Source organism: Peromyscus californicus, unplaced genomic scaffold, assembly GCF_007827085.1.
Source record: "Peromyscus californicus insignis strain IS unplaced genomic scaffold, ASM782708v3 Scaffold_7__1_contigs__length_154581171, whole genome shotgun sequence".
Taxonomy (NCBI): domain Eukaryota; kingdom Metazoa; phylum Chordata; class Mammalia; order Rodentia; family Cricetidae; genus Peromyscus; species Peromyscus californicus.
Window position 1 is genome coordinate 140,602,263 of NW_026294595.1, and position 27,528 is coordinate 140,629,790.

The following is a 27,528-nucleotide window of genomic DNA, read 5'->3' on the forward strand; positions in this document are numbered from 1 at the left end:
AACTCCACCCCCAGGTGGGTCTTGCTGAGTCAACACAGCAGGTTTAAAGAAGAGACTACTTTTGTTTCTGTTGCTTTAAGTTCTTTTTTCCTGACTTAAAAAAAAATAAATAAAAATTATAGTCTTTTTTTTTTTTTTTTTTTTAAAGTCAGGGCCACATGCATCCATCTGGTCTACTTCACTATGTAGCTGATGACTCTGAGCTTCTGAAGCTCCTGACCATACCCAATTTTTAAATTCAGTAGTAGGGCTGAGTCCAGATGTTTTATGCATGCTAGACAAGCACTCTACCAACCAAGCCACACCTCCAGCCCACCAAGATAATTTTTAAAAAAAGTTTATTGTTAGGAAGTGTGTGTGTGTGTGTGTGTGTGTGTGTGTGTGTGTGTGTGTGTGTGTATGTGTGGATATGTGTGTGCACGTGCACACATGCATGAGCAGGTGCAGGTATGCATGTCCCGAGCATGAGTGGAGGTCAGAGGACAACTTTGTGGAGTCAGTTCTCTCCTTCCACCTTTACAGGAGTTCCAGGGATCAGAGTCGGGTCACCAGACTTGCACAGCCTTCATCCACGGAGCCATCCTGCTGACCCCAATGCACATTTTAATGAGATATAATTAATACATTATCCACGTCACCAGCTAGAGTGCACAATCTGCTGGCTCTGAGGTGCTACACATCAGTGGCTGTGTGCTCGCTCACACACACACACACACACACACACACACACACACACACACACACACATACACACACACACACACACACACACACACGCTCAATGGCTTTTGGCATGTCTGGAGTTACACATGCAATAGCACAAGCAATTCTAGGCTGTTCTCATCACACGCACACCCAAAGAGAGGACCCCATTCTCCTGACTCACTGTCCTAGGGTTATTGTTGCAGTGGTGAAACACCATGACCAAAGCAACTCGGGGAGGAAAGGGTTTGTTTGCCTTACACTTCCACATCACTGGTCATCATCAAAGGAGGTCAGGACAGGAACTCAAGCAGGGCAGGAACCTGGAGGCAGGAGCTGACGCAGAGGCCATGGAGGGGTGCTACTTACTGGCTTGCTCTCCATGGCTTGCTCAGCCTGCTTTCCTACAGAACCCAGGACACCAGCACAGGGATGGCACCACTCACCATGGGCTGGGCCCTCCCCCACCAGTCAGTGATTAAGAAAACGCCCTGCAGGCCTGCCTGGATCTCAGTGTTACGGAGGCATTTTCTCAACTGAGGTTCACTCTTCTTGGATGACTATAGCTTTTGTCAAGTTGACTTAAAACGAGCCAGCACAACCCAAAACACCCCCATTACTGGCTACTTCACCCAGGCCCCTGGGAACCATTTTTCCACTTTCTGTTTCTGTGGATTTGTATGCTTTGGACCTGTCATAGAAATGTCAATCACTGCACACCTGGGCCTCCGAGACTACGGTCAGGGACTCCTCAGATCGACAGCAGGTACATTATGCCCCTGCCTTTTCCTGGTCCATGAAGTGGACATGGCTGGCTTGTCATTGAAATGCCTTCTAGGGTCCATGAAGCAGCCAAACCCAGATAGATGCATACCAATTACTGTACATGTAATGTCCTTCTGCCTTCGACCCGAGTGTGGCCCCGCCCCAGCCCCAGCAGCAAGGACAGAAGAAGGGGCTGCAAGCCTTAGCTGTTGCCCTTCTCCTGTGTTTCCAGTGGGAAGGCAGGACAGTGCACTGGGCCTCTGGTACTCTTTTCCTGTTCTGTTTTAGATTGATTTATTTAGTATGTACACGGTGTTCTGCCTGAGTGTATGCTTGAACCCCAGAAGAGGGCACCAGATCTCATTACAGATGGTCGTGAGCCACCATGTGGTTGCTAAAAACTGAACCCAGGTCCTCTGGAAGAGCAGCCAGTGCTCTTAACAGCTGAGCCATCTCTCCAGCCTGCCTCTAGTATATGCTTATCTCTCTTTCAGAGGCTCCTTCTCCCAGCTAAAAAAACAAACAGCACCCACGTGTGGGGTGCCCACATCAATGAAGTGAGAAAACCAGGGAGGCTGACTGGGCAGGGCGACCACAAATAAAGAAACACTTGTGCCAGACAGTGTGTACTTTAAGCCTTTTTTTGTTTGTTTTTTTGCTTTGTGTTTCGAGACAGGGTTTCTCTGTGCAGTTTTGGTGCTTGTCCTGGAACTCACTCTGTAGACCAGGGTCGCCTTGAACTCACAGAGATCCACCTACCTCTGCCTCTTGAGTGCTGGGATTAAAGACGTGCGCCACAACTGCCTGGCTCACCTTTAAGCCTTTAATCCCAGCACTCAGGAGGCAGAGGCAGGCAGATCTCTGAGTTCGAGGGCAGCCTGGCCTACAGATCAAGGTCCAGGACAGCCAGGGCTACAGAGAAACCCTGTCTCAAAAAACCAAAAAAAAACCAAAAAAAAAAACCCCAAAAAAAAAGGCTGGAGAGATGGCTCAGAGGTTAAGAGCACTGGCTGCTCTTCCAGAGGTCCTGAGTTCAATTCCCAGCAACTACATGGTGGCTCACAACCATCTATAATGAGATCTGGTGCCCGCTTCAGGTACACAGGCAGAACAGTGTATACATAATAAATAAATCTTTAAAAAAAGAAAACAAAAGACAGACAGACCTGTCTGTTTCACAGGAAAATATGCTAATGAACATGTCATCACTTAACTACCACTAAGGACAAAACCAGTTACCCAAAATGGGTGTCAGATGAATAAAGTATGTGTTGGGAGTTACACTCGCACGTGCTGCAGGCCCATGCGCTACACACATGCATGCCCTGGGCTTCCATGGAGGCCAGCCACCCATCCTCCTGACCGCCCCCCACACCTCACCCACCGCAATAATATACAAAAACTGCATTAAGAGAAAACTGAGTGGGGTGTGGGGGCACATGCCTTTAATCCCAGCACTCAGGAGGCAGAGGTGGATCCCTGTGAGTTTGAGGTCAGCCTCTCTACAAATAGAGTTCCTGGACAGAGATAGAGAAACCCTGTCTCAGAAAGACGGGGGTGGGGTGGGGTGGGGTGCACGCAGGGGAGAGACTGAATAGCCAAGCCAATCTATCACTAACACAATGCTTAACTTTAAAGCATTCATGGACGGACTCTCCCTCCCAAACCCGGCAAAGGCAGACTTTAATAAAGAGCGTTCCTCTGTCCAAACACTTGTACAAGTCTGGGCCTTCGAAGGCGCCTCAGGACAGGCTGGTTCATCAGTTCCCTGCAAATGTCACCATGTTCAGTTGTAGTATTGCAAAGAAAGTATCTCCCCAAACAGGCCGTTCTTCCTCTTGGCTGTCAGAAGGGCATTTGCAGAGGATGACAGAATTTAAATGGTCGCAGGAGCTGTGGCAGATCCAGTGCAGGCCTCAGTTTGCCCATTTTTTTTTTTTTTTGTTTTTTTTTTTTGTTTTTTGAGACAGGGTTTCTCTGTGTAGCTTTGCACCTTTCCTGGAACTCGCTTTGGAGACCAGGCTGGCCTCGAACTCACAGAGATCCGCCTGGCTCTGCCTCCCAAGTGCTGGGATTAAAGGCGTGCGCCAGCACCGCCCGGCTCAGTTTGCCCATTTGTAAGTAAACCAGTCTCCCCTTCTGTAAATGAACAGCTTGGCCCCATCAATGGAGGGTGGCAATGGAATGGGTGGGCAATTGTGAGTCCCCTCCTTCAACATTCCACCAGACTACCATCTCACACCTTCACCACAACCTCCTTTCCAACTCTCCTCTTTACCGGCAGAGACACCTCACCGCCCCTCCCCCCAATGCAGACATGTGCAGTGAGTGTGTATGCGTGTGTGTGTGTGTGTGTGTGTGTGTGTGTGTGTGTGTGTGTGTGTGCGCGCACACGCGGGTGCCAGGAGTTTACTTCCTCAATCCCTCTCCACCTTCTCCACTGAGGCCAGGCTCTCTCAACTCGACTCACATCTCACGGATTCAAGGGAATTTAGCTAGCCGGCTTGCTCTGAGTACTCCAGCTCAGGTCTAGGGTGCCAGAATTCGAGACAGGCAAGTTCTTTATCCTGTGAGCCATCTCCCCAGCCCCAACAATCTCGTCAACTAAAGAAGAGCAGACAGGGCTGGAAGAGTGGACAGGACTGTGTCTTCATGTGTGGGCTGTATGGTTTCTCTAGGTTCTGTAGGACTCTGTCACAAACACTGGGTAACAGTGACATGTACAAAAGATTTAAAAAAAAAAAAAGACAAGAAACAATTATAGGGAATATAAACCTTAGATTTCTTTCACCATCCAGAATTTTACATTTCTACTGTGAACCCAGTAAAGTAATTTTTAACATAAAATTTACGAATTTCAAGCAGGGGGCTGGAGAGATGGTTCAGTGGTTAGAGCACTGGCTGCTCTTCCAGAGGACCGGGGTTTGATTCCCAGCACCCACATGGCAGCTCACAACCACTGCTGACTCACACCCCAAGAGATCTGACTCCCTCTTCTGATCTGAGGAAAGAATTTCACAAGCGGTGTGCTCAACCCTCACGCTACCGAACCCTAACCCTGCATACAGGCAAAATACCCAGACATGTAAAAATTCATTTTAAAAATCAACTAAAGAAAAAATTCCAAGCTGGGTGGAGTGGTTCACACCTATAATCCAGGACTTAGGGGGCCAGGTTTACTGAGGTTTACTGAGGTTTACTGAGAATTTGAGACCAGGTTGAGCAACCCAGCAAATCTGTGTCAATAAATAAATAAATAAGTAACCTCCCCCCAAAAAAACAAAACAAAACAAAAAACAAAAACAACAACAAAAACCTGGAGAAACACTGTTCTCCACTTTCTTCCCTGTCCCCCTGTAACTTGAACTGCTTACTCACTGATTACTAAACACTCCTCTCCTCATTAGGAAAAACATTGTTCTTGCTCACACGGTCATTTAGGAAAGCACTTCTCATTAGTTATTAAATTACCGGCAGTGATAAGCCCAGTAAGCAGGCACCTGGCTAGCATGCACTAGGTCAGCAGTGATGGACCCAAGTACCCTCACCCAGGCGTCATTCCCGTCCTTAGGGGTGAGCTGACAGCTAGCCACCAGTGTAGCTGGAGCCCGAGGGTCATGATCACTATCTACCAACACCTGCAGGGCACAGCAGAGGTCCCATGATGCCAAGCAGAAGTGTGCGTTTTATCCCTTCAACATGGCCATACAAGCCTTGGTCAATTAAGAGAAAAGGAGACTGGGCCAAGTTCACACACAGTGGACAATCCTGCCAGTCAGGCCACCAGCAGGGACTGTGTCTAGAGAGTGGGTAACTTACAGGGGACCCAGGGGCCCCTGACCTGCTTGGTTTCTGGCATCTCACCTTGCTGGTGTCACAGTGAAGTCTCGCACTTTGGTCCAGCATTCCTTCTCTGTCAGCTGCTCACAGGACAGTGACTCTCCAGTACTGTCACATCTGTCCTGAATGAGCAGCTGGAGATCTGGTGACACACTGTGCCGAATCATACACCTTAAACCCAGCCCTCTTGCAGACTGGACCACTGCCGTGACAGGAAAGTGTTTCTGGATTATTGGAACTGTCCCTCCAGGGAGGACGGGACACGCACTCACCAGCCTTCTGAAAGCTACAGAATTCACCGGCCCCGAGGTGGTGTAAATAGTAACTGGGGAGAAACTTCCACAGTTTCACTGCCTGCCAGGTGAGCACCCAGGTCCAGGGAGGCGACTTCTTCATCCCTGACATTTGTGAATGATGCAGCTAGCGGCCTGAATCACTCCTGCTCCTCCTACACCTTACGAACTCATGGGTCCACCAAGCAAGGACCGTTTCTCTGGTTTGCTGTCGGTGCCTTCTGTGGCGTCCACAGACATTTGTCCACATCTCCCCAGGAGAAATCAAGAACTAACCAAAGGTGGGCGGGGACATGATGACACACTTACAATCCCAGGTGCTTAAGAGTCCTTCAAGGCCAGCCTAGACTACAGATGAAGACCCTGTCTCAAAATAAAAAGCACAATGCTGGGAACACGACGCGACAGTAGAGTGCTTGGGTGGGATATTCCAAACCTAGTTTTGACCACTGATAACACATGAAAAAAGTCAGAACTAGACGAACTAACTTGAGACCCAAATGCAAGACTGGCCGTAGAGACCCTCCTGAAAGTCAGCAACTCAGCCTTTTAACAAAGCACCAAGTCACGGCCCCAAGACCCCACCACAGCCACAGCGCCACCCACCCACTCACTTTGCTGGTATACTTGGCGATGTCGGCGGCCACGTCGGCGGAGGCGGTGGCGATGGGCAGGTCGGCATTGATAGCGGATGCCAGGGTGCTTGCAGAGCCAGAACTGCTGACCAGGGCTGCCGGCTGAGTGCTGGTCACCAGCGTGATGGTGGAAGTGGATGGGCTCTGCGTGACCTCCTTCTGCTGCACGGCTGAGAAAGCAAAGGGTCCGGTCACCCTAGTCATGTGAGGAAGCGCGACCCAGCACACAGCTGGGCGAAGAAAGGGAACTCTTCACGGAACCAGAGCCAGCTTTTGAGCTAGGAGTGACAGTGTCTCACCTGGACCACACTGGAGCCAGGCTCCTCTGAACTCTCTTCTCCAGCAGGCCCTAATCCTGGACTGCAAAGACTGTAGCAAATGCCAACATCTCTAAGAGTTCAAGGTGGTACCGTTTAGGTGACTTGATCCAGCCTCGAAGAGCCAGGTTAGTAAAAACACTTACAGGTGGACACAGCCCACAGCTGAAGATGTGGGCCACCGTCTCCTCACCTCTACGAGAAGAGCGTGACCGTTCATCAGCAAAACCAGCTTCACACACAGACCCTTCGGCTCCTGTTCCAATATTTAATTTTCCTTTCTCTCAGCCATCCCCTTCTACTTTTAGAAACGCCAGCAACCCCTGCATAAGTCGCACTGGGCTCCTTTCTCACGTGGCGTAGTACCAATGTTCTACTAATTAAAATCACTTCCGACCACTGTCACTGAAGGGGACAATAGTCCACCACCCGTTAAAATCTCAGTCCTTGACATTTTTGGAGTTTTGCAGTACTGGGAACTGAATCCAGGGCCTTATGCATGCTGGGCAAGCATTCTAAGACTGAACTAGACCCATGACCCAACAACTTCAAAAGTCCAACAGCACAGTACTCATTAAAATCAACACCTACCACTTTAATTGGTGGCAAAACAGTATCACAACTCATTGAAGTCAGTCCTTGCCACTGTGGCTAAAAGTGCAGTATGCTATGAGTGATTAAAACCAATGCTTAGCCATTTTAATGAACGGGGGGTGCAGGAGTGCTTCACTGGTCCAGGTCTGGCCTGTGGTGGTGGAGTAATGCTGCTTGAATCTGTCCCAGAGACTTTCCGGTATGGCAGCGTATTACCGATTAAAACCAGCCCTTATCAGTTGAACTAAACTTTACCAGTCTCACACAAGACTCGCTACCTGAAAGCTGAGGACTCTACTGCCACCAGGTCTGGATGCTACACCCACCTGCCCCACCCGCAGGGACAGCCTCTGTGGAGACAGAATCCAACAGGGGGTAGTCCTAATCTCAGCCCGGCTCCACTGGCTCCACTACCTCCGATGCTGAGCATCAACCCAGCTCATTCTTGACCTGTCCAGTTCTTCAGGCCCTCTTTCTGCAGGTGTCCCTGGGACGGGCCTCACACCAGCTCTGTGGAGTTTCCTCACTGGGGCTAGCTTTGATGGAGGGAGCATTGGGGAAAGGGTGGATGTGGAGGAAGCTCCTTTCCCCCAAGGCACCAGGCCCAGATTGCTGCTCCCGAATCTGGGTACACTGATGCCATCCAGACCCACACTTGGGCTGAGCCCATCAGCTGTAGGACAGGGACAGACCTCCAGCATTGAGGGTAGAGTTGATCATGTAGCTAAACTGCATGGTCGCAATGTGGCTGCCTCATCTTCTACATGGAACGGAGCACTAGTTTTTAAAGGAACATCACCTACCACTCCTCATACTCTATAAACTTTCACTCATGCTCGCAAGGCGTATTACACAGATCTATTCATCGCAGCATGCTAACAGGAGGGGAAAAACTGAAAGCACTCTAAATGTCTACTAGCAGGGGAATGTTTTAAGTAAATTAGGAAATACTATGCAGCAGTCCAAAAGAATAAGACACAGACAGACCTCTAAAACATGCTGATGAGTGGGAGGAAAAAAAAAAAAAATCAAGAATGGTACCATTTTTGTTTTAAAAAAAAAAAAAGAGAAAAAAGAAAAAAAGTAATATTTTTATGGTATAATAGTATATGGTATAAAAACATATGTATATGCATGCACTGGGAATGGCTTTTCACAACAATTACTTATAATTGTCACAGAAGGGTGAACAATGACATGGACAGTGAATGGGCCCACATTTAACATTCAAAGTTCTACAAACGTATTCTGTCCCTTCTGTAAGGAGGGGACTTGTGTATCATTTATAAAATGAAAAAAAAAAAAAATCAAATAAAACAAAAAATTCAAGTGAATAGTAAATAGCAAGCCAGTTTTTTAAAAAATAACACCATATGAGATGGGTAAGGCCCGCAATGACCATGACACACACAGGAATGGGGGGGAAAATTCAACAGGGGTGGCTTGTCTCCTGTTGATGTGGCAAAAAGGGCGTGGGCGCCACAGAGAACAGAGGGGCAGGTACCTTTCACAGCCTGTCTGGTCTGATATCTTGTCCCCTGGGAAGAGAGAGGCTGCTGCTGCTGCTGCTGCTGTTGCTGCTGCTGCTGCTGCTGCTGCTGCTGCTGCTGCTGACGCTGTATCTTCTGCATGTGCCACTTTTGGGAGGACGTTTGAAACTTACTTGATGAGTTCCACACGACCCGCTGCACGGCTGGAGCAGTCTCCTTCGGTAAGAGCAGCCTCTGCTTCTTCACCGGGCTTCCCGCGGCGGCGGCGGCGGCGGCGGTGGTGGCCGGTGCTGTGACCGTGACGGCAGACATCGTGCTGGTGGTGGCGGCCACGGTGACCCCCGCCGCGGGTGCTTGGGTGGCTGAGCGGGTGAGCACCGGCGTCTCTGGGGGAGACTGGTTGCCAGCCACGGTAGACGGTGGCGGTTTACCTATAGCTACAGCCAGACCGGCATGGAAACAAGCAGAAGCTGGGTTGGACTCATGAGCAGAGACTTCAGACCACTGGCCAGTTCTGGGTCAAACTCAGCAGAGGCAGACCGCTCAGGGAATTCAGAATGGCCTGGAGGCCCAAGGACATGCCCAGCCTCTGTCACAGCTGAGTTGTGCCTAACTGAGAGCAAGTTCACACCCCACCTCACATCCTGGCAAGACTTCTAGAAGCAAAGAGGGCAAGACCCACCCCCTGTGGAGCAGCCATAACCGGTGGCACAGCTGGGGATGATGGGGACCAGTCCAGGAGCAGGCCCTACAGAGAGGGGAGAAACCCTTGGGCTAGAAAGCCAACAGGGTGTGGACTCCAAGACTAGATGACCCTGCTCTGATTGTCCAGGGTGTACCAAAGTCTCTGGGAGGGGCTGCCTAGACATTTAACAAAGGAATTCAGCCCCAGGCCTGAGAACCTTCCCCCAACACACTCAACCTGGACTTCCTGCCCTTCAAATAACCCAACTTCAGCTTGCATTCTAGGTGTTTCTGCCATGGTCCTTCATGGATAGCACACAATACCAGATTTCCTATCATGTAATAGTCAAGTTTAAGTCTTTTTGTTTGTTTGTTTTGTTTTGTTTTTCGAGACAGGGTTTCTCTATGTAGTTTTGGTGCCTGGATCTTGCTCTGTAGACTAGGCTGGCCTCGATCTCCCTGGCTCTGCCTTCTGAGTGCTGGGATTAAAGGCGTGCGCCACCACCACCCAGCCTAAATTTTTTTTTTAAAGAGTTGTTTTAAAAGCATTATGCCAAGGGCTGGGTGGGGCACTAACCAAGGGGGTGATGGCAGCTTGCACTATACCCCACCCAGGGTGCTCAGAAAACACACACCAAACACAGGTACAAGGGGGCTTTGCCATCATGGACCACACTCCTTGGCATTTCATGAAGCTTGCCCTTTTAGATTCAGATCACCCAGAAAAACACATAGGTTATTCCAGACAGGATTCTGGGCAAGCTTTCGGTTACAGGATGTCATGGAAGAGAAGAGCTGCTGCCCCTCTAAGGCGACAGTTTCCTGTCTAGTGAGCACCCTGCTCCTCTGGAGACCAGCATTCAGTGAGGCTGATGAGGAAACTGTAAGGGAGGCAGAGCTGGCTGGTCCTCTTGGCTGGTCTGACGGACACTAGACACAGCTCGTCTGTCCTAGGTCCAGAAAAAGCTCTAAATCAGCCATTCCACCAGCAAGACAGCTGTGGTGTCCAGCAAGGGTTCTAACCTGAAGAAAAGGTTGTGGGGACTCGGGCTTCGGCCAGTGACATACATGTCATTATCACTGCTGACTAGCTAGCCTGGCCACTTTTAGGGGCTCAAAAAGGTCAGTTCCTCTCTCCTGACTGGTTTTCTGATGTGCATCGACTTGGTGGTGATCTTTACCCAAAGGAAAACTAGCAGAGAGAGACAAGTGTGCTGGCAGCGTTTCCTCAGGCTATGGGTTGGGATTACCAAGGGTGTGGGGGAAATTTCTTCAATGGGACAAATTCCAGAAATTTCTTCAGTGGTTTCTTCAATGGGGAGAATTCCGGTGTTTGGGGTGGGGTATTTGCAAAGCTCTGGGAAATTCATTTGTCCTACAGAATCCAGACTATAAAACCAATCACTGTAAAGAAACGCAAATTGCCTACAAGCCCCATTAAATTAATAAGACAGGGGTCAGAGTTTTGCATTTCTAAGAACTAACAGCCCTTTGAAGATGGAAATGCCCACAGTGATGGGTAGTCAGGAAGTTCCCTGGGTGCAAAGGCTGTGTCTGCATCTTCATTTAGCACTGAATTCTGGGCTGAAGAGTGGCCGCACTCCACAAAGCCCTTCACTTCACAACAGACCAGAGGGAACATGGCTGTAGACACGTTGGCAGTGCCGCCTCTCAGAAAGAGGATCCACGATCCATCCATCCATCCATCCATCCACCCATCCATCCATCGCGGGGACTCCGGTTTACAAAAGTAAGTTTGACTCAAGCCTTGGAAAGCTGCTCTGATTGTGTTGTGCTCTAGAACCATCTTTAACTCAACCTTCTGCCATCCAATAAGGGTTTTCTGGGTCTACAGAAGTTTCCTTCAGACACCAAAACCAGGAATAGCTCTGCTAGACATCTTCTGATTTTTTAAAAGCATGGACTGTTAAGGAACTAAGCTTTCCTTCTTGTTTTCACTGCTAGGAAGCTCACAACCAAAAGGAAACCCTTGTTCATGACTCCCCCAAAGTTGGGATAGAGTGTTTTGTTTGGTCTGTTTTGTTTGAGACAGGGTCTGATGTAGCCGAGGGTGGCCTTGAACTCCTTAAGTCTCCTGCCTCTACCTCCAAGTTCTGGGATTAAAACTTTGCATCACCATAGCTACCTTAGTACATATGTGTATATAAAACTTTTCCTCAAAGCCAAGGCAGAAGGCAAGTCAATCAAAAGATGTGCTTCAGAGGCTGGCAAGGTGACCCAGCAGGTTAAGAAAATTGCCACCATGAATAATGGCATGAGTTGTCCTTTGAACCACACATATACATATGTAAGAACATGCGTGCGCGCGCACACACACACACACACACACACACAGCCTGTTTCAGAAGGAATGGGAGATTCTAAGTGTCACAATCCTCATATGGAGGAAAAGTTTCACCTACTGAGCAGTAAAAGTTATGCTCTCTACCTCCTCTCCACCCCAGACAGACTTCTGAGGCCTTCAACAGGCCTAGGCAACAGCTCTGCCCTCTCCACCTCGCCCCTCCCCATCACAGGTATCTCATTCCCTTCCCCTTGGTCACAGAAATCTGTCTCTATTAAGAGCCGAGGTTCCAGACTGCCCAGCTGGGTACCCCACAGAGAAAAGGTTCTCAAGGCACAGCAGGACAGTTAGGACTTGCTCTCGGTCACCGGGCTACAAGACTGTGGGGGGCACAGATTCATACCTTCCCCCTGGGTTACGATGAGAAATTGGCTCCTGTCAGAAAGCAAGCCCACTCCAAACTGACACCTAGCTGTCCCTCACCAAGTACACCCAGCTTGACGGCCACCCTTTCACGTGTACTTAAGTGATGTCATTCCTGGGTGTCCTCTGGCCACCCACCTGCTCAGTCAGAAACTTGCTGTTACTCAGCCCCTTCTGGGGAGGTTGCCAGAATGGCCACTGCAGAGGGTGCCGGCCTACGCTGCTCATCACAACAGCAACAAGCCTGAGGATTCAGGGGGTCCTCAGGCCGCAAGGTTTTGCCCACTAGGGAAAAGACATGTTTGATGGGCGAGTGTTGCTGCCATCTAGTGGCTAAAGGCCAGAGTTGCACCTAGAGCACTTCCACCATAAGGGACAAAGAATTACAGAGAATTCCAGCATCGGGGTACATTCATGCCCAGTGTGCTGACTGGGGACTCTTCCGTTCTCAATGCTCCAAGAAGTCTTGGGCCACCCTAGTACCACAACCCCTAATGAATTCCTCTCCTAGTAAGAAAATACATCTACCCATGCAGGGCATGAGGAGGAGAAACCGAATCTAGATCTTCCTACTGAGAGAGCCCTTGACCCCTGAGCCCCACCCAACTGTCTGAACGTTAAAAAGCAGTTAGCTAGAGGGGCACAGAGCTGAGTGGGGAGAGTGCTTGCCTGGTTATAAGGCCATGGGTTCAATCACCAGCACCCATAAATCCAGTGTAATGGTAAATGCCTATAATCCTGTCACATGGAAGGTGGAGGCAGGAGAATCCAAAGTCGAGGTCAAGCTCAAGATCATCCTTGGTCATAGAACCTTAAACAAGCAGACCTAAGGCTAAAACAAACTCACAAGAAGTGGCTAGAATGACTGAGACTTCTCTTTCTCTGTGTTGAGGACCATTCAGGCCCACGTGCAGGTCATGGCTCCAGGTGGGTGTACCGGCTGGGGACCGAGACCCTCCCCGTCACACTGGGCTTCACAACCACACACACTCAAAGTGTAATAGCTCAGTGGTAGAGCACTTGCCTACCACACGCAAGGTCCTGAGTGTGACCCTCAGTGTGACCAAGCAACAATCCAAAGCTGCAGGCTGTATATGCGACTTACCATCCTGCTTAGGTGATGGCACCTTGGGCTCCTTCTTGTTTTTGCGACCCTCCCGCCCAGAAGGATCTTCTCCTAAGTCTATGACAAGTTCACTCTCTGAATCAGAGTCCAAGCCCAAATGCACTGTGGGAGAATCCGTCTCATCTTTTCCCTTCAGTTTGTCCTTTGTAGGGTGAGGCGACGGCTTGGCTTTCTCCACCGAGTCCTTCTCGGGCTCAGGGCTGGCCTTGTCCTTGGCGGGGGCAGGGTCTGCCTTCTCGCCGGCCGGAGAATTGCTTTTTGTCTCCTCCTTCACCTCCACCGGGTTTGCGGGCTTGGGCTTTTTTTTAACGGCGGGGGCTTCTTTGTCCACCCGACTCCCCTCTTTGGCTTCGGGGTCCTCCGGCTCATTCTTGGGCTTCTGTTCCTCATCGCTGACATACTCACTGTCGCTGCTCTCCGACTTTTCAGAATCTTCCGAGTCGCTGTGCTCCACGGCTGTGTAAACATCCTCCGAGATCTCATTTATGCCTAAGAGCGAAAAGGAAGCACAGCTTAGCCATGCAAGAAAGACGGAGGGAAACACGCTCATCTTTCAAGTGGCATCATCATCGTGGTGGGGACAGCAAGGAAGAGGACTTGGGGGTGATCAAGGTTCAAAGAAAGCAGGGGAGGACCTACGGACGGCCAGGTTTATGCTAAGACTGCAACGCTGACTGATGGGGAGACGGGAGGGCCATTAAAACAAGGGCCCAGAGGAGCCAAGGTCTATGCACAAGGAAAATCAACCGAGAACCCAACAAGAAGCCTGGGCTCCTGACTCAATACCCCTCCCAACTGTGAACAGGCAGGCTTCTGCCTGTGTCTAGGGCTCCAGAAGGCCAGAGCCTTAGCATGGCGGCCACTGCTCAGCCCTATGCACATCTACCCTCACACTTCCCATCTGGGCAGCACTGGCTTACCTGTGTGCATTGCCTTTTCACCTTTTTTTAAAAAATGAGAATTCTTTACCCAAGTTATGAGTAAAGAATCTTTGCATAGGCCTCAAGGCGGTAGGAACCAGTCTCCATGGGATGCTGCTCTGGTATTAGCAAGCAGCAGACTGGCAAAGGCAGAATCTGCTGCACCCCGTAGGTGGAGGCAGGTCTCCAGACAACCTGTGCCCAGCCTTCCAGCTGGCTCCGTGTGCTGCTGCAGAACCCCAGGTGCTCATGTGAATGCAACGGCCTTCCACTCACAAAGGGGGCAAGAGGAAACCACACCCGCGCATGTCCATCGCATGTCCATCAACGGACACAGAACGGCGGCAGGTGTCGCACACACATGATGTATGCGCCCAGCTCAGGCAGCAGGTAAATCACAACAAAAACCCAAAAGAATGAAAACCCAACTAATTCTCCATACCACCTTCACTCCAGTGCAATGGCCTAGTTGTCTCTGCCATGATCTGGACACATCAAAGAAAATCTCAGGAAGGACAAGAGCCGTGCAGAGCCAAGACACAGGTCAGCAGAATCGCTAGGGAATGGTAGCTGCCTCTCCCAGGGTCCAACAACCACCCAAACATGAGGTCTGGAATGATAGTGCAGTCAGAGGCATGTGCTACTGGTGGGCAAGCATCGGGCACAGGGGACAGAAGCTGTTATCTGTGGGATCTTGAGCAAATGACCCGCTCTTAAGCCTCAGAGTTTTCTTCTATTAAAATGGAGCTGAGGATTATTATACAACTCCCAGAATAACACAGACACAGGGCTCAGCAGAGCGTAGTGGATCCAGGATGGGGTTGGTAAATGAAGTAGGAAAATTCTTACTCGCAATAATAGAGCATTATGGAAGGATGGAAGAGACATCAAAATGGCTGACCTCAGCCTGCCACTTAGTGTCCTAACGGGGCAGGGACCCTTGTGCCACCTCACTATGGAAACGATGGTCATTTCCCCAGCAACTCATGAAGGGAAGGCCGAAGTCTGGTACCAACCAGAGGCACTTGTCTGTGGGAGGGATTTCACACTGTTCTGACAACATGTCAGCGCATCTCACAAGAGCTGAGACAGTGGTGGGTCACTGACAACCAGGACCGTAGCTTGATCAGAATTGCTTAGATATGCAAACCTCCTATCAGGACCCCTTCATTTCTTCCTCTTCCCGATGCAGCCACAGTAATTTTTCATTATTACCCATTTCTTAATTGACCCGTGGAAGACAGTGGCCAAGACTCTCAGAGTCAGAGCTTTGAGCCTAAAAAGCCTAGAACTTGACGATATCCTTGGTCATCCCCAGAAAACCTCTAATTACAACTCCCTTCTCACTTAAGGATCCAGGACACCCACTGACACTAAAGACCTCACCTCAGAATGACTGACCCTTGCTCCTGGGGTCCTACTATCCATCACTTCTTCCTCAGTCTCCCTGGATTAATTTACTACCTCAACCAGTATTCCAGAACATATGCCATGTGGATAAAAACCAGCTTCCACGGAGAAGGCAAATCCCTGTAAGATGGTCATTATTTAGAGGCTTCCACAGAGGCTAGGACCCACCACCCAAGGTCCCCTCTTTCCTTGGGCCAAGAAAGAAATAAAGGAGGCCAGCCAACAGAAAAGAAATCAGAGAGAGACTTCCAGAAGAGGGTGGTGGGGCGGGTAGGTGGCTCCACCTGCAGGGGAGGTTTGGGCTGTTTAAGACCCATTCAAGAACAATGCTGTGACATCACTGGGTTTGGAGAGAAGCCAGGCAGACTTGGAACACTGGTACTTTTACATTTGCACTTGAAGTTCTCAGGCTACCTCAGCCAGAGAAAACCCTCCGCTAAATTCAAAAGGCCCTGCTGGAAAACCGACTAGCGAATCTGAAACAATTCCGGAGTAGAAATGCAGCGCATTCTAACTAGCCGAACAGACGGAGGTCAAGACAGCTGGTGAGATCAGAGCCAGCCACGCCTTCTTCTCTCCAGGTGCATCTCCAGAACGGTCCCCACGGTCCCCACGGCGCAGGCAGTCAGGGCACGCACCTAGTTGTGCTTTGCAACTCTCTATGGTCTTATCCAGGTTGAGCTGGAACCGGCTTCGAATCTGCCGCTTGGGAGAGATGAGAGGGACGGGGGCTGATTGCTGCTGGACTGACTCGCTCAGCTCCTTCAGGTCCATCTCGGCTTTGCTCCGATCTGGAAGACACCACCACATCCTCGTCAGAACAGGCACGAGAGGGACAGCAACCACCACCCACCACTCAGGTGAGCAGGATGTTAAGCACGTTTTCAATCATCCAACCACAACAGGCTATCCAGCTGCCCAGAGACCAGGGTAACAGGAAACACATGGCTGGCTTACTTCCCCCACAGAACAATTGATTGAGTATAGAAAACGCCTATCCCAGCTGGAGATAACATTTGTGGAGCTCAGCTGCATTGAGAAAGCTGCTAATAATCTATCCAACCTCAAACAACAGGGAAACACCGGCCTGGCCAGGGTATGGAGACAGCTGCCCTCTAGAAAGAGGCATGGCACCCCCAGAGGCCACCGTGAGCATGGATCCATGGATCTTTCATTCCCAGGCCAGCCTGGCTGAGGTTTGAACAACAAAGAGGAATTAGGGGACTTGTCCTTTCTAGCTTGGTTGCTAGCACCCAGGGCAGACGGGGAGAGGCAGGGGATGACTCCTGTGGTACTGACCTGGGCCCAAAGGTCTTCTCAAGTAAGAACCCGAGTTCCTCGGCCTGACACTCAGCTCTCAAGTGCCCTGGCTACCTCTGCCAAGGACTGGCTGTACGACCAGCTAGACCAGATTTCTAAGGGCCGGTGAGTTCACTGTTTGAATTGTTTCCTACTCTCCTCGGTGTCCAACACTACGGAAGAGGAGAGGAGGGAAGGAAGGTGGCCGTGGAGGTCCAGAATGGAGGGGAGAGCTGCAGGTGGAGCTAACTGCCATCCAGGTGGCCTGCTCCCCACAACATCCCCTCCGGCTGATTCCAAACGTGGGTCAGAATCCTATCAGTGACAGAGACGCCCCTTCTGAGCCAGCTCCCACTGGATCTGCGTTCCTGCCTCCATGCTACCACAGGGTAGCGCAGGGTCTCCACTGCTATTACAGAGGTCATCCAGAAGTGACCTGAGAGCTGGACAGGAAGAGCTGTCAAGGCTTTCACCTCACTGGTTCTGCCCTGAGCCATACGCCTTCCCACAGCACAGCATTCTCTAACACCAAACAGCTCCCAAAAGCCCCTGCCAACCCACACATAGACAGAGGCGCCGAACAGCCCCAGCTCCTGTATCACCACAATGTCGGCCCCACTGGGAGAAGATGTCCCCAAACACAAGAGACCACAGACACACACATGCACACACATGCACTTCCCTTCCTGAAGGAAGGGAAGGAATGTTTATAGCAAGTGGAGACACCACCTCTGTAAGAAAGACAAGCAGCCCCAATGGTCTATGAGTGCACACCTGTTCTTGTGTGCATCCAGGATCAGCTGGAGTAGTCTGGAAGGGATTTGGAAGGAGCAAGTCCCACCTGCAGGTCCCCCCTTGCTTTCTGGCCCTAGCATCCATCTCTATGGCCTCCTTTGCACGTGTTCCCATGAGCACACACGGGCATGCTTCGGGGGCTTTCAGGGATGGGGAGGGAGTGCTTATTTAAGTGGACCAGAGAACAAAGTGAAAACTATTCCCCTACACTCGCCTTTGTCTCCAAGCATCTGAAGCATTGCCTCAGGTAGCTTGGAGGGTGGCCACTCAGGGCCGCTGAAGGTGGGACCCAAATATCAGACCTATCCTCTCTGTGAGTAAAGGAAACACAGTTTGCCTTAACTGCTGTGAACCCATGTCACAGGCAAGGAGACAGAGCTGGCCTGACATGTAAATAAATGCACGTGTCTGTGAGTAGACATTCTCCTTAACTTTACCCTGAAGCACGTGGATTGCCACGAGTTCAAGACCAGCCTGACCTACATAGCAAACAGGGCAGCCTGGGCTACTGTGTATGCCCATGTCTCAAAGACTAAACTCTGTAATATTATAATCCAAAGTCATGCCCCATTTTACAAAATTAGGCTTCTCTGGCCAACAACCTATTATTCTGTTTATCCAAACTATTTTTATTCATCTCAATGCATGAGGGCTGGGATCAGGTCTAAGAACAGACTTCTGGGGACTTAAGCCAAACATAATCTGTCCTGGACTGCTGGCTAGATTTGGACTCTCTACTCCTCTGTGGGGAGAAAGCGGCAAGCGGTCTCTTATCTCAGGGACATCTACCCCTGCCCTTCTCCGCCAGGAGCGACTCCAGCTCAGCTCCCCGCCTGCTGCCAGCGTTTTGAACATTTCAGCTGACATAAAGACAGCCCCAGCTATAAATGGAAACCGGGGAGGGAAAATAGCCACGCTCGAGACAGAAAGGCACACTCCTCCGTTTCTGCAAGGGAGCACGAAGCCAAGCAACTTCACAGGGCAATCTGGCAACTGTCTCCAAATGTCAAGGCCATGAGGCCTCTGGCCCTCCCTTCATTTCCCTGGTCTGCCCTCCCACGCGGGCAGAAATGTCTTCACCAACGGACAACAACCTCGTGTCCACAAGTAAGGATGGAGGCTCCAGATTACCCACAAATGGGATTAGGGTAAACACAAATGCTATCACAGCAGGCGTAGACTCCTATGTTAGCATCAACAGACAATCTTTCTAAGAAAAGGAAACCGGGGTACAGGCAGGGAGCCGTGGTGTACTGGGGGTACAGGCAGGGAGCTGTAGTGTAGGGAGGAAGCCATGGCACGGGAACGGGAATACAGGCATTCCTGAGCTGCTCCGCATTGCTACTCATGACATGGGGCTCAGAAAAGTCACAGTGGTGGGGTGTACCGGTTCAGGGTTAGTAAAAACCCTAGCCCCACCCCCACCCCCAGCCAGGGGTACCCACATCCTAGGGACCAGACATTGCCAGGGGTAAAACTCAGAACCAAAGGTACAGACACATACAGGAGATGAAAAGCAGGTGACAGTGTCACCTAGGGGACAGGGAACAGGAGGGGTGACAGCAGAACTACAACAATGCTCTTCCCAAGGCTTGTCAGCTGCATCTCCAGAGGACAAGGACACACACGGCATTTCAAGAGTGCCAACCTGCGCGCTGCTAATTCCCTCAGAGACAAGAACAAGCAGGAGTCCAGAAGCAGGATGGTCACAAGTTCAAGGCCTGCCTTGGGTATATAGTGAGTTCCAGGTCAGGCTGAGCTATATGACAACCTGCCTCAAAAACAGACCCAGAGAGAGAGCCCAACAGTGAAAGGCACCTGCCACCAAACCTAACAATCGGCGTTCTGGCCCTGGAACCTGAATGGTGAAAGAACAACTCCCGAAGCTGTCCTTTGACCTCCACACAGGCACGGAAAAACGCATGAGAGAGGGAAGAAAGAGAGAGACAGATGCCGTTAATCCCAGCACTCAAGAGACAGAGGCAAGCAGAGTTCGAGGCCAGCCAAGTCGACATAGTGAGACCCTGCCTCAAAAAGGAAAGGGAAGAGACAGAGAAATAAAATAATCCACTCCGAATATAGAGTCAAACCCAGGCATTGCTGGTGTGCCTTGCATTTCTAACTTGGCTTTCTCTGTGTGCTGTTTTAAATAGAACCCTGTTTTGTTGGATAATAATCTCACCATCAGCCTCCAGGACTCTGAATCACGTGTCACATGGGCAGACAACTAATGCCAAATCACCCAGCATTCCCCTCTGCCCTTCAGCCTTCCCACCCACACACAGTGCTCTCCTGGGTCCCCAGCAGAGCATCTCTCTGTGAGATAAAACTTCCATCCCAGGAACCCATCCACATACCCAGTGTTCTCACCCCCACAGGTTGAGCTGAAACATGTGCCCCAGAAGGAGTTATAAGGGAAGACGGGACAGGAATCATGGCTTCTCCGGTGCCACCTTCAAGCCACCCACGGCTACACCCACCCATCAAGCCACACTTCAAAGGCCCACGGTGTCACGAGGATGCCCGGGGGGGCCCCTGGTTTACAGAAGGAACTGTTCTTGCCAGGCTTGATTGGCAAAGAGGAAATGTCACCGTGAGAACGCTCTGCTCAGTGCTTCTGTTCAGAGCGTGAAGGTGGGAGGCGGCCCCGAGAAAAGAAACCACATTTTCTAAAACAAATGTCCCCAAGACGGCAATTGGCTCCCTTCTGAATCAAGTGAGGGACCGGCTGGTGGTTCTGGGTGGAATCCCAGTAAGGACCTTGACTGTCCAACTCCAGCCAGGCTGCACGTAGGTGATGTGGACGGAAGAGGACTGCCCCGGGGGCCTCCAGCCCTGTCACCTTGGGAACCCCAAACCACCTCTTCAGGTCTTTATGCCACCATCTGCAACAGCACTGCAGGTGGCATGGGCCTGGATGCCAATGCCTCACCCAATGCCTCACAGGTGGGCTCCCCCCAGGAGCATCACAAACCCCGGGAGATGCTTCCTCTTTGTGCCCTCCTGCCCCTGCTCTTCCTTTTACTGACCCCTACCTGCTCCCGTGGCCCAGGGCCCTTGCTCCTTCTGAACACTCTAACCCCAGCTCTCAATCTCAGGACCCAATGGGGCTAGGTCATTCGCAGTGCCAAGGTCCTCATAAGCACTGGATACTTTGCTGCGCCTCCAGCCTCCAACCACAAGGTGGCAGCATTCAATTACTCAGTGAAATAGGAACTACAGGCCCATGTCAGTCAACCTTACAGACCCCAGGAATCTCACCTTGCACCCCTGGGATGAATGCGCGCCACCCTAGGCTGCATAGAAAATTAACTGAAAGCTAGAAGAACTATGTGGGTATACCCTGTCACTCATACACACACTCTCTACCGAGGTCTGACCTCTAACAGTGCAAAGAAAAAAAGCCAATCGAAAGCCTGTGGGTATAAAAGCCAGAAAATCAGATGAAAATTAACATTTAAAAAAAAAACAAGGAGTGCCGGGCAGTGGTGGCGCACGCTTTTAATCTCAGCACTCGGGAGGCAGAGCCAGGTGGATCTCTGTGAGTTCAAGGCCAGCCTGGTCTACAGAGTGAGACCCAGGACAGGCACCAAAACTACGCAGAGAGATGGCTCAGGAGTTTAGAGCACTAGCTGTGTTAACAGATCCTGGTTCAGTTCCCAGCACTGACATGGCGACTTACAGGCATCTGTAACTCTGATTTCAGAGGATCTGATGGCTTCTGGCCTCCACAGGCACTAGGCAAGCACACTCATACTCACACTAAATTGGGGAATTAAAGAAACTATCAGAATACCCATCCAGGAATGGTAAGACTCATGAAACTTGCTTCAGTCACACAGGAGGAAGCTGGTTTATGTGGATCACATGTAAGGACAGGCCCAGGATAATTTGTGAGAAAACACCTTTGCATGCCAACAAGCCTCAGGAAAACAAGCCTTCTTCACCCTGTTCCTTCCTCTGGCACACCCCGCACCTCCATCCACCAAAGCTCTTACATTTTCAATGGCCAGAAACCACTCACAAAAGGACGTGCAGAAGCAGTCACTGCCACCAAACACACACACTTCTGAAACGCCACTGACCCAGGTTGAGGTTCAGGATGCTCCCAGTGGTGGAGGTCTTGTCTGTCTTCGTCATGATGGGTGTTGGTGCTTGCGGAGAGAAAGGCTTCGGGCTGCCAGACAGACTCCCTGCTTGCCCCGTCTTTGTGGAGGCTGGGGAAGCTGGAAAAGCATGTCACAGTTAGAAGCCAGCTTTACAAATCAGTAAACCAGCAAACCTCACAGGTTCGGAATTGAGGACAGGAGAGAAGGCACAGGGTGTTCTTCAAGGGCATCTCAGTGTCCTGAATGGGATCCAGTAGGGAGAATAGCCATGAACTCAGCAAAGGGCTGTCACCAAATAAGAGGGCGGCTGGGCCAGGCAGCCTATCCAACACAAAGCTCTAAGACAAATGGCCGAGCTGCCACTGAAATTGCCGTGGCCCATTCACGGGTGTAAACCTCAGACAGTGAGCAAAGCAAACCCCTCCCACACCAAGACCACAGGTAAGGACCAGGCTTGCCAAAGGCATGGCAACCCTTCGAGGGAGTCTGAGGGGCTGCTCACACAGCCTGCATGTGCCTCTGGCCAGCCCCTACCGGGTTCCAGCCAGTGGCTCAAGGTTTCTCAGGCTGTATGAGAGCAAGCTGGGTACCAGATGCAGGGAAGAAGGGAGATGGTGGCCAATTATCTTCTTCCTTGGTGAGGTTCAAACTCTAACAGGAAGTCAGAGCATGAGCCTCATGTATGAGGCTTTTAAACTTTAAGACGATTTCCTTCACTGGCTGAAAAAGCGGGGCAAAGGCCAAATGATCTATAAAGGGGCTAAGAGCTGCCGAAGGACTCGCCCAGTCTGGACCTGTTATCCTCACACATCACTTCACACATTTTCGGGACCACTCAACATGGCTCCTGGGCCCTGAAAAGACAGCAAACTCATCACTGAGGTGAGAGGCTGTGTTGATCTGGTCCCCACAGGAAGACATGAATGGCCTAAGAAGGTAGGAAGCCAGACACCACCAGAGACTATAAAAATGTAGGCTGAGCGTGGTGTTTCTGTAATCCCAGCGGTGAGGAGGCAGATGCAGGAAGAGCAGGAGTTCAAGGCCACCCAGCCTTGCACAGTGAGACCCCATCTGAGGAAGAAGAAAACTCCCACACTTGGCTGGGTAGGTATGACGCCAGTTCTGCACATCTGCCTGTGGGGGGGTGGGGGGGTATACGTGAGTCCAGGTGCCCCCTGAGCCCATAAGGAGTCTGATCCCTCAGAACTGAAGGTGGACGAGGGTTGGGAATCAAACTCGCACCTTCAGCAAGTACAGAATGCACTCGACCACCAAGCAACCTCTCCAGCCCTACAAAGAGCATTGGAGCCGGGCGGTGGTGGCGCACGCCTTTAATCCCAGCACTCGGGAGGCAGAGCCAGGCGGATCTCTGTGAGTTCGAGGCCAGCCTGGACTACCAAGTGAGTTCCAGGAAAGGCGCAAAGCTACACAGAGAAACCCTGTCTCGAAAAACCAAAAAAAAAAAAGAGCATTGGAAAGACTCAAAACTAGGGAGACCTGGACTCAATCAGAGGTGGGCATTTAGGGTTCAAATCCCAGCCCCTGCTGATTTGCTATGTGACTTTAGGCAAGGTGCCTGTATCTGCAGTTCCCTTGGAGAGAGGAACAGGGACAGCCTGACACAGGAATGAGAGAAGTACCCACACCCATCAGGTTATAGTGAAGACTGAATCTAACCAGCCAATCGTGTCTAGGGCACCGGGCATCCAGGAGGTGTGGCGTCAGCACTTGCTCTTGGTGTTGACTTCCTATTTCCTTACTAGACTTCGGTTTCTCCATGGAAACCAGTGGTCTTCATCAGTCATCCTGCACCATCCTCAGCAGCACACCCAGGGCAACACATGCAGGTAATTCTAGCTGCCATGACTAGGGACATGGGTTGCTACTGGTACCTAGTTGCAGAACCCAGGTGCCACTCCACATCCTAAAAGGGATAGAAAAATCCCCACCGTGAAGCATTATCATCTGGGAGCTTAGGAGTGACTCAGTGGTTAAGACCCAGGTTCCATGACCATCACCCACATGGTGATCACAGCCATTTTTGATTCTAGTTCCAGGGGATCCAACTCTCTTCTGGCCTATGCAGGCAAGCACTAATCCACACATCTATCTGTAACTCCAATTCTGCGGGATCTGACACCCTCTACTGGCTTCCATGGGCAATGCATGCATATGGTGTACTTATGTACCTACATATATGCAAGCAAGATATTCACATAACATAAACATTTTTAAAAATAAACCTTAAACATAAACAAGAAAGAAAGATTTAGCATCTGGTCTCAAATGTCGCCCCTGAGTTGAGAAACTTATGGAGCAAATGTGGGAACCTTTCCCGCCTCTGGAGATGGGACTGGAGTAACAGTTAATGATGTCCACTGTCACTTGGCCAGTACTCAACAAACATTAAAAAGTATGTGAGAATGAAGTTGTATGAATATGAAATCCATTTTACCATAGGGATTAGCAGACTGCCTGGCCTAGTAACCAGGCTGGCAGCCTTCCTTTCCCTGAGGACTGTTGCTGGGGTAATCACTACTAGTTCCATAGTATCGGAACAGAAGTCAGAGTGCTGGTCACATGAAGAAATGAGCCATGTGTGCACATTTTGTGGACAGGTGTGTGGTGGCCAGAGTAGTCTTTGCGCCTCAGGTGCTGTCCAGAGCTTGCTTGTTTGCTTGCTTGTTTTTTGAGACAGGGCATCTCATTAGCCCAGAACTCCCCTAAAGCAGGCTAAGCTAGCCAGTGGGAGGCTGAGGGACCCACCCCAGTCTCCTGCCCAGCACTGGGACTACAAGCAGGCATGCACCACCAGGCCCGACATTCTTACATGGGTTCCAGGCATCAAATCAGGTCCCCGTGCTCACAAGACAATCACTTTATTGAGACATCTTGCCAGCCTCAAGTGAGGCATTTTAAAGCATGCATTACCAACAAAATTGTTACTACAAGGATGCTTTAAATAATTCATTCACTGCCGTTTGTGACGCTAAAAAATATCCAGGGACCGTACTGCCCCTGAGCATTAAAGACCCAGGCTTCTCTAGCTGTGTTCTAAGCAAATAAGCAGGTCTAACAGGGCTCTGCTTGGCCCTTCAGGGATGTGATGAGGAGGCCTGAGCAAGAAGGGCAACAGGAACTCAAAGCAACAGAAACCAGCCAAGGCACCACTGCACAGCCTGCAACTGAGTGCGCCATGTTTAAAAAGAAAAAAGGAGCCGGGTGGTGGTGGCGCACGCCTTTAATCCCAGCACTCAGGAGGCAGAGGCAGGCGGATCTCTGTGAGTTCGAGGCCAGCCTGGTCTCCAAAGCGAGTTCCAGGAAAGGCGCAAAGCTACACAGAGAAACCCTGTCTCGAAAAACCAAAAAAAAAAAAAAAAAAGGGGGGGGGGGGCCAGCTACACGGCTCAGTGAATAAAGGTGCTTGCCACCAAGCCTTAGCACCAGAGTTCCCTTCAGTTCCTGGGTGGAACTGAACACATGGAGCACATGGTGGAGGGAGACAGACAGACAGACATGCAGCAAAATACCCAGACAAACAAACAAAAAAAATAAATCTTTAATGTTTTTAAAGCCAGCCTGGTCTACACAGCAAGTTCCAGGTCAGTCAGGGTAAGAGAGTGAGATCCTGACCCTGTTTCAAAGAAAAAATAAAAAACCACGTAAATGCAAAGCATGGTGAAGCTTCAGATGGCCCAGAGGATGCCACTCTGCTTGAGAAGAAAATCACAGGTAAAGCCATTGCTTTCTAGTTCTGTATATATATATATATTTCTGTGTACACTTGCCGTGGTGTGTATCACAACAGAAGCAAGCGAGAGGACACGGACACAAGCATGCACACAAAATGAACCAAGGCTGGATAGCTGGCATTAAAATACATACATACATACATACATACATACATACATACATACATACATACATATATATATATATATGTATGTATGTATGTATGTATTTGAGGCTTCTGCTGTAGCAGCTACCTGGCCATACTGCATCCACATTTGCACCAAGAGCCAGCTGAGAAGATGCCCCATGCTGCTCTAGTTCAGGGCTTGAGGACCTTCAGGTCATACGCCACTCCTGGACCTGAGTAGCCCTTCCTTAACACAAAACACAAACCAGCAAAGCTAGCATGCACCTCCAACCGAAAGGGCAAACATCTGGGGCCAGCAAGATGGCCCAGCTGGCAAAGGTGTTTGCCCCAAGCCTGATGACCTGAGCTCCCCCTGGGACCTTCGTGGTGGTGAAAATGACTCTAGCAAGGTGTCCTCTGACCTCCACCCGGTGCTGTAGTGGATACCCATGCGCGCGCGCATGTGCGCGCGCGCGCGCGCGCGCACACACACACACACACACACACACACACACACACACACACACATTCTAAGTGTGAATGCCATCTGGGGAGGCATTACACACCAGTGCACATGAACAGAAGTGCAGCGTGGGTCACGATGAACCAGATCTCTGCTTTTCACTGCCCCCATCACCTGTCAATCACACTCGGCTCCCTGAAGTTGAACTTAATAGCATGTCGTGTAACTCCTCAGGGGAGCTGGCCACAGGAGGGAGGGGCAGCAGTGACTTAAGTATCTGTCACGGACAGCTATTTTATGACAACTATTGATTTCACAATAAGACGAGTCCATGAGAACACCTCCCCTTCTCCCTGACATCAACCCCACCGTGGAATGCCGAGAGGACCAAAGCACCATTAGATGGGAGGGGGTTGCGGGCTCAGGATGGTTCCGTGGCACACAGTAACATTTTCACCGGGGTCTTTTGGTAATAGCGGGCAAACGCTGATGAATGCCCAAGTGGCCCATATACGGGGGTGGCGTGGGGGTAGAGACCACTTGGTTTGAGGCAGGGGATCCAAGGCTGTGGCAGCTACAGGCTCCCTGCCAAGCAGAGGACTGCTTAGAAATCTTTATCTGCTTCTAGGGGTAACAAACACAGGATAAGATACTTAGTCTCCCAAAGAAAAAAACGGTGTTGGGGCCAGTGAGACGGTGCAGGAGGCAAAGGCACTTGCCACAAGCCTGACGACCCGAGTTCGATCCCTAACAGCAGAAGCAGAGACCTGACCCCTGCAAGCTGCCCCTGACCTCCACATGAAAGGTCAAGCATGCCCACCCACATGCATGCACGCGCACACACACACACACCTCTTTCACACACACACACACACACACACACACACACACACACACACACACACACACGCCTTTAATATCAGCACTAGGAAAACAGAGGCAGGCAGAGTCTACATAGTGAGACCCTGTCACAAAAAGGAGAACAAAAGACAAGGATCTAAATTCTCATACTTAACACATGCTCCATCACAGCACAATAGGCACCCAGGATTCAGATAGCTACTTACATGGTTTTTCTACTTTATACCACGATAAACCTGTCTGGCACTCTGGATGGAGCCCAGCTTGATCTCAACTGTCCCTAACGGTGGGGCGTCTAAATGAATATGTACATCCTCCTCCCTCCACCAGCCTCTACCTCTGTCATCTGCTAACAGCAGAGGGCAGGAGGGGGCAGCGGGAGCGAGGAGGCCTGCTTCACGGCCCGGCTGGAGGTTTGCACCTTGACAGAGTTCCTTCCGATCCTTAGAGTCTAGTGAGAGCTGACAAACTTGAGCCTATGGGCCCAATCTGCCCCTGTCCCTGTGTGGCCAGCTATTTAAGAGGGGTATTTAACACTGGGGGGTGGGGCACAGAAAATTCAATAGTTCTTTTTTCCCTATATATAAGTGTTTTGCCTGCATTTATATCTGTGCACCACATGCATGCCTGGTGCCCAA

General features: G+C 50.5%; 1 protein-coding gene across 15 annotated transcripts in view; it reads right to left on the reverse strand.

The window, feature by feature from the left end:
* Nucleotides 1-27,528, reverse strand: part of Zmynd8 (zinc finger MYND-type containing 8) — a 103,141-nt gene that overhangs the window by 14,087 nt on the left and 61,526 nt on the right. For 11 of the 15 annotated variants that reach the window (XM_052723350.1, XM_052723356.1, XM_052723354.1 and 8 more), the window contains 5 exons: nucleotides 21,684-21,824; nucleotides 16,143-16,295; nucleotides 13,154-13,663; nucleotides 8,651-9,073; nucleotides 6,215-6,405 (listed from right to left, as the gene is read on the reverse strand). In XM_052723350.1, coding sequence (XP_052579310.1) covers nucleotides 6,215-6,405; nucleotides 8,651-9,073; nucleotides 13,154-13,663; nucleotides 16,143-16,295; nucleotides 21,684-21,824 — 1,418 coding nt within the window. The remainder of the gene's footprint in view (nucleotides 1-6,214; nucleotides 6,406-8,650; nucleotides 9,074-13,153; nucleotides 13,664-16,142; nucleotides 16,296-21,683; nucleotides 21,825-27,528) is intronic. The other 4 variants (XM_052723357.1, XM_052723359.1, XM_052723358.1 and 1 more) reach the window with 1 other exon arrangement.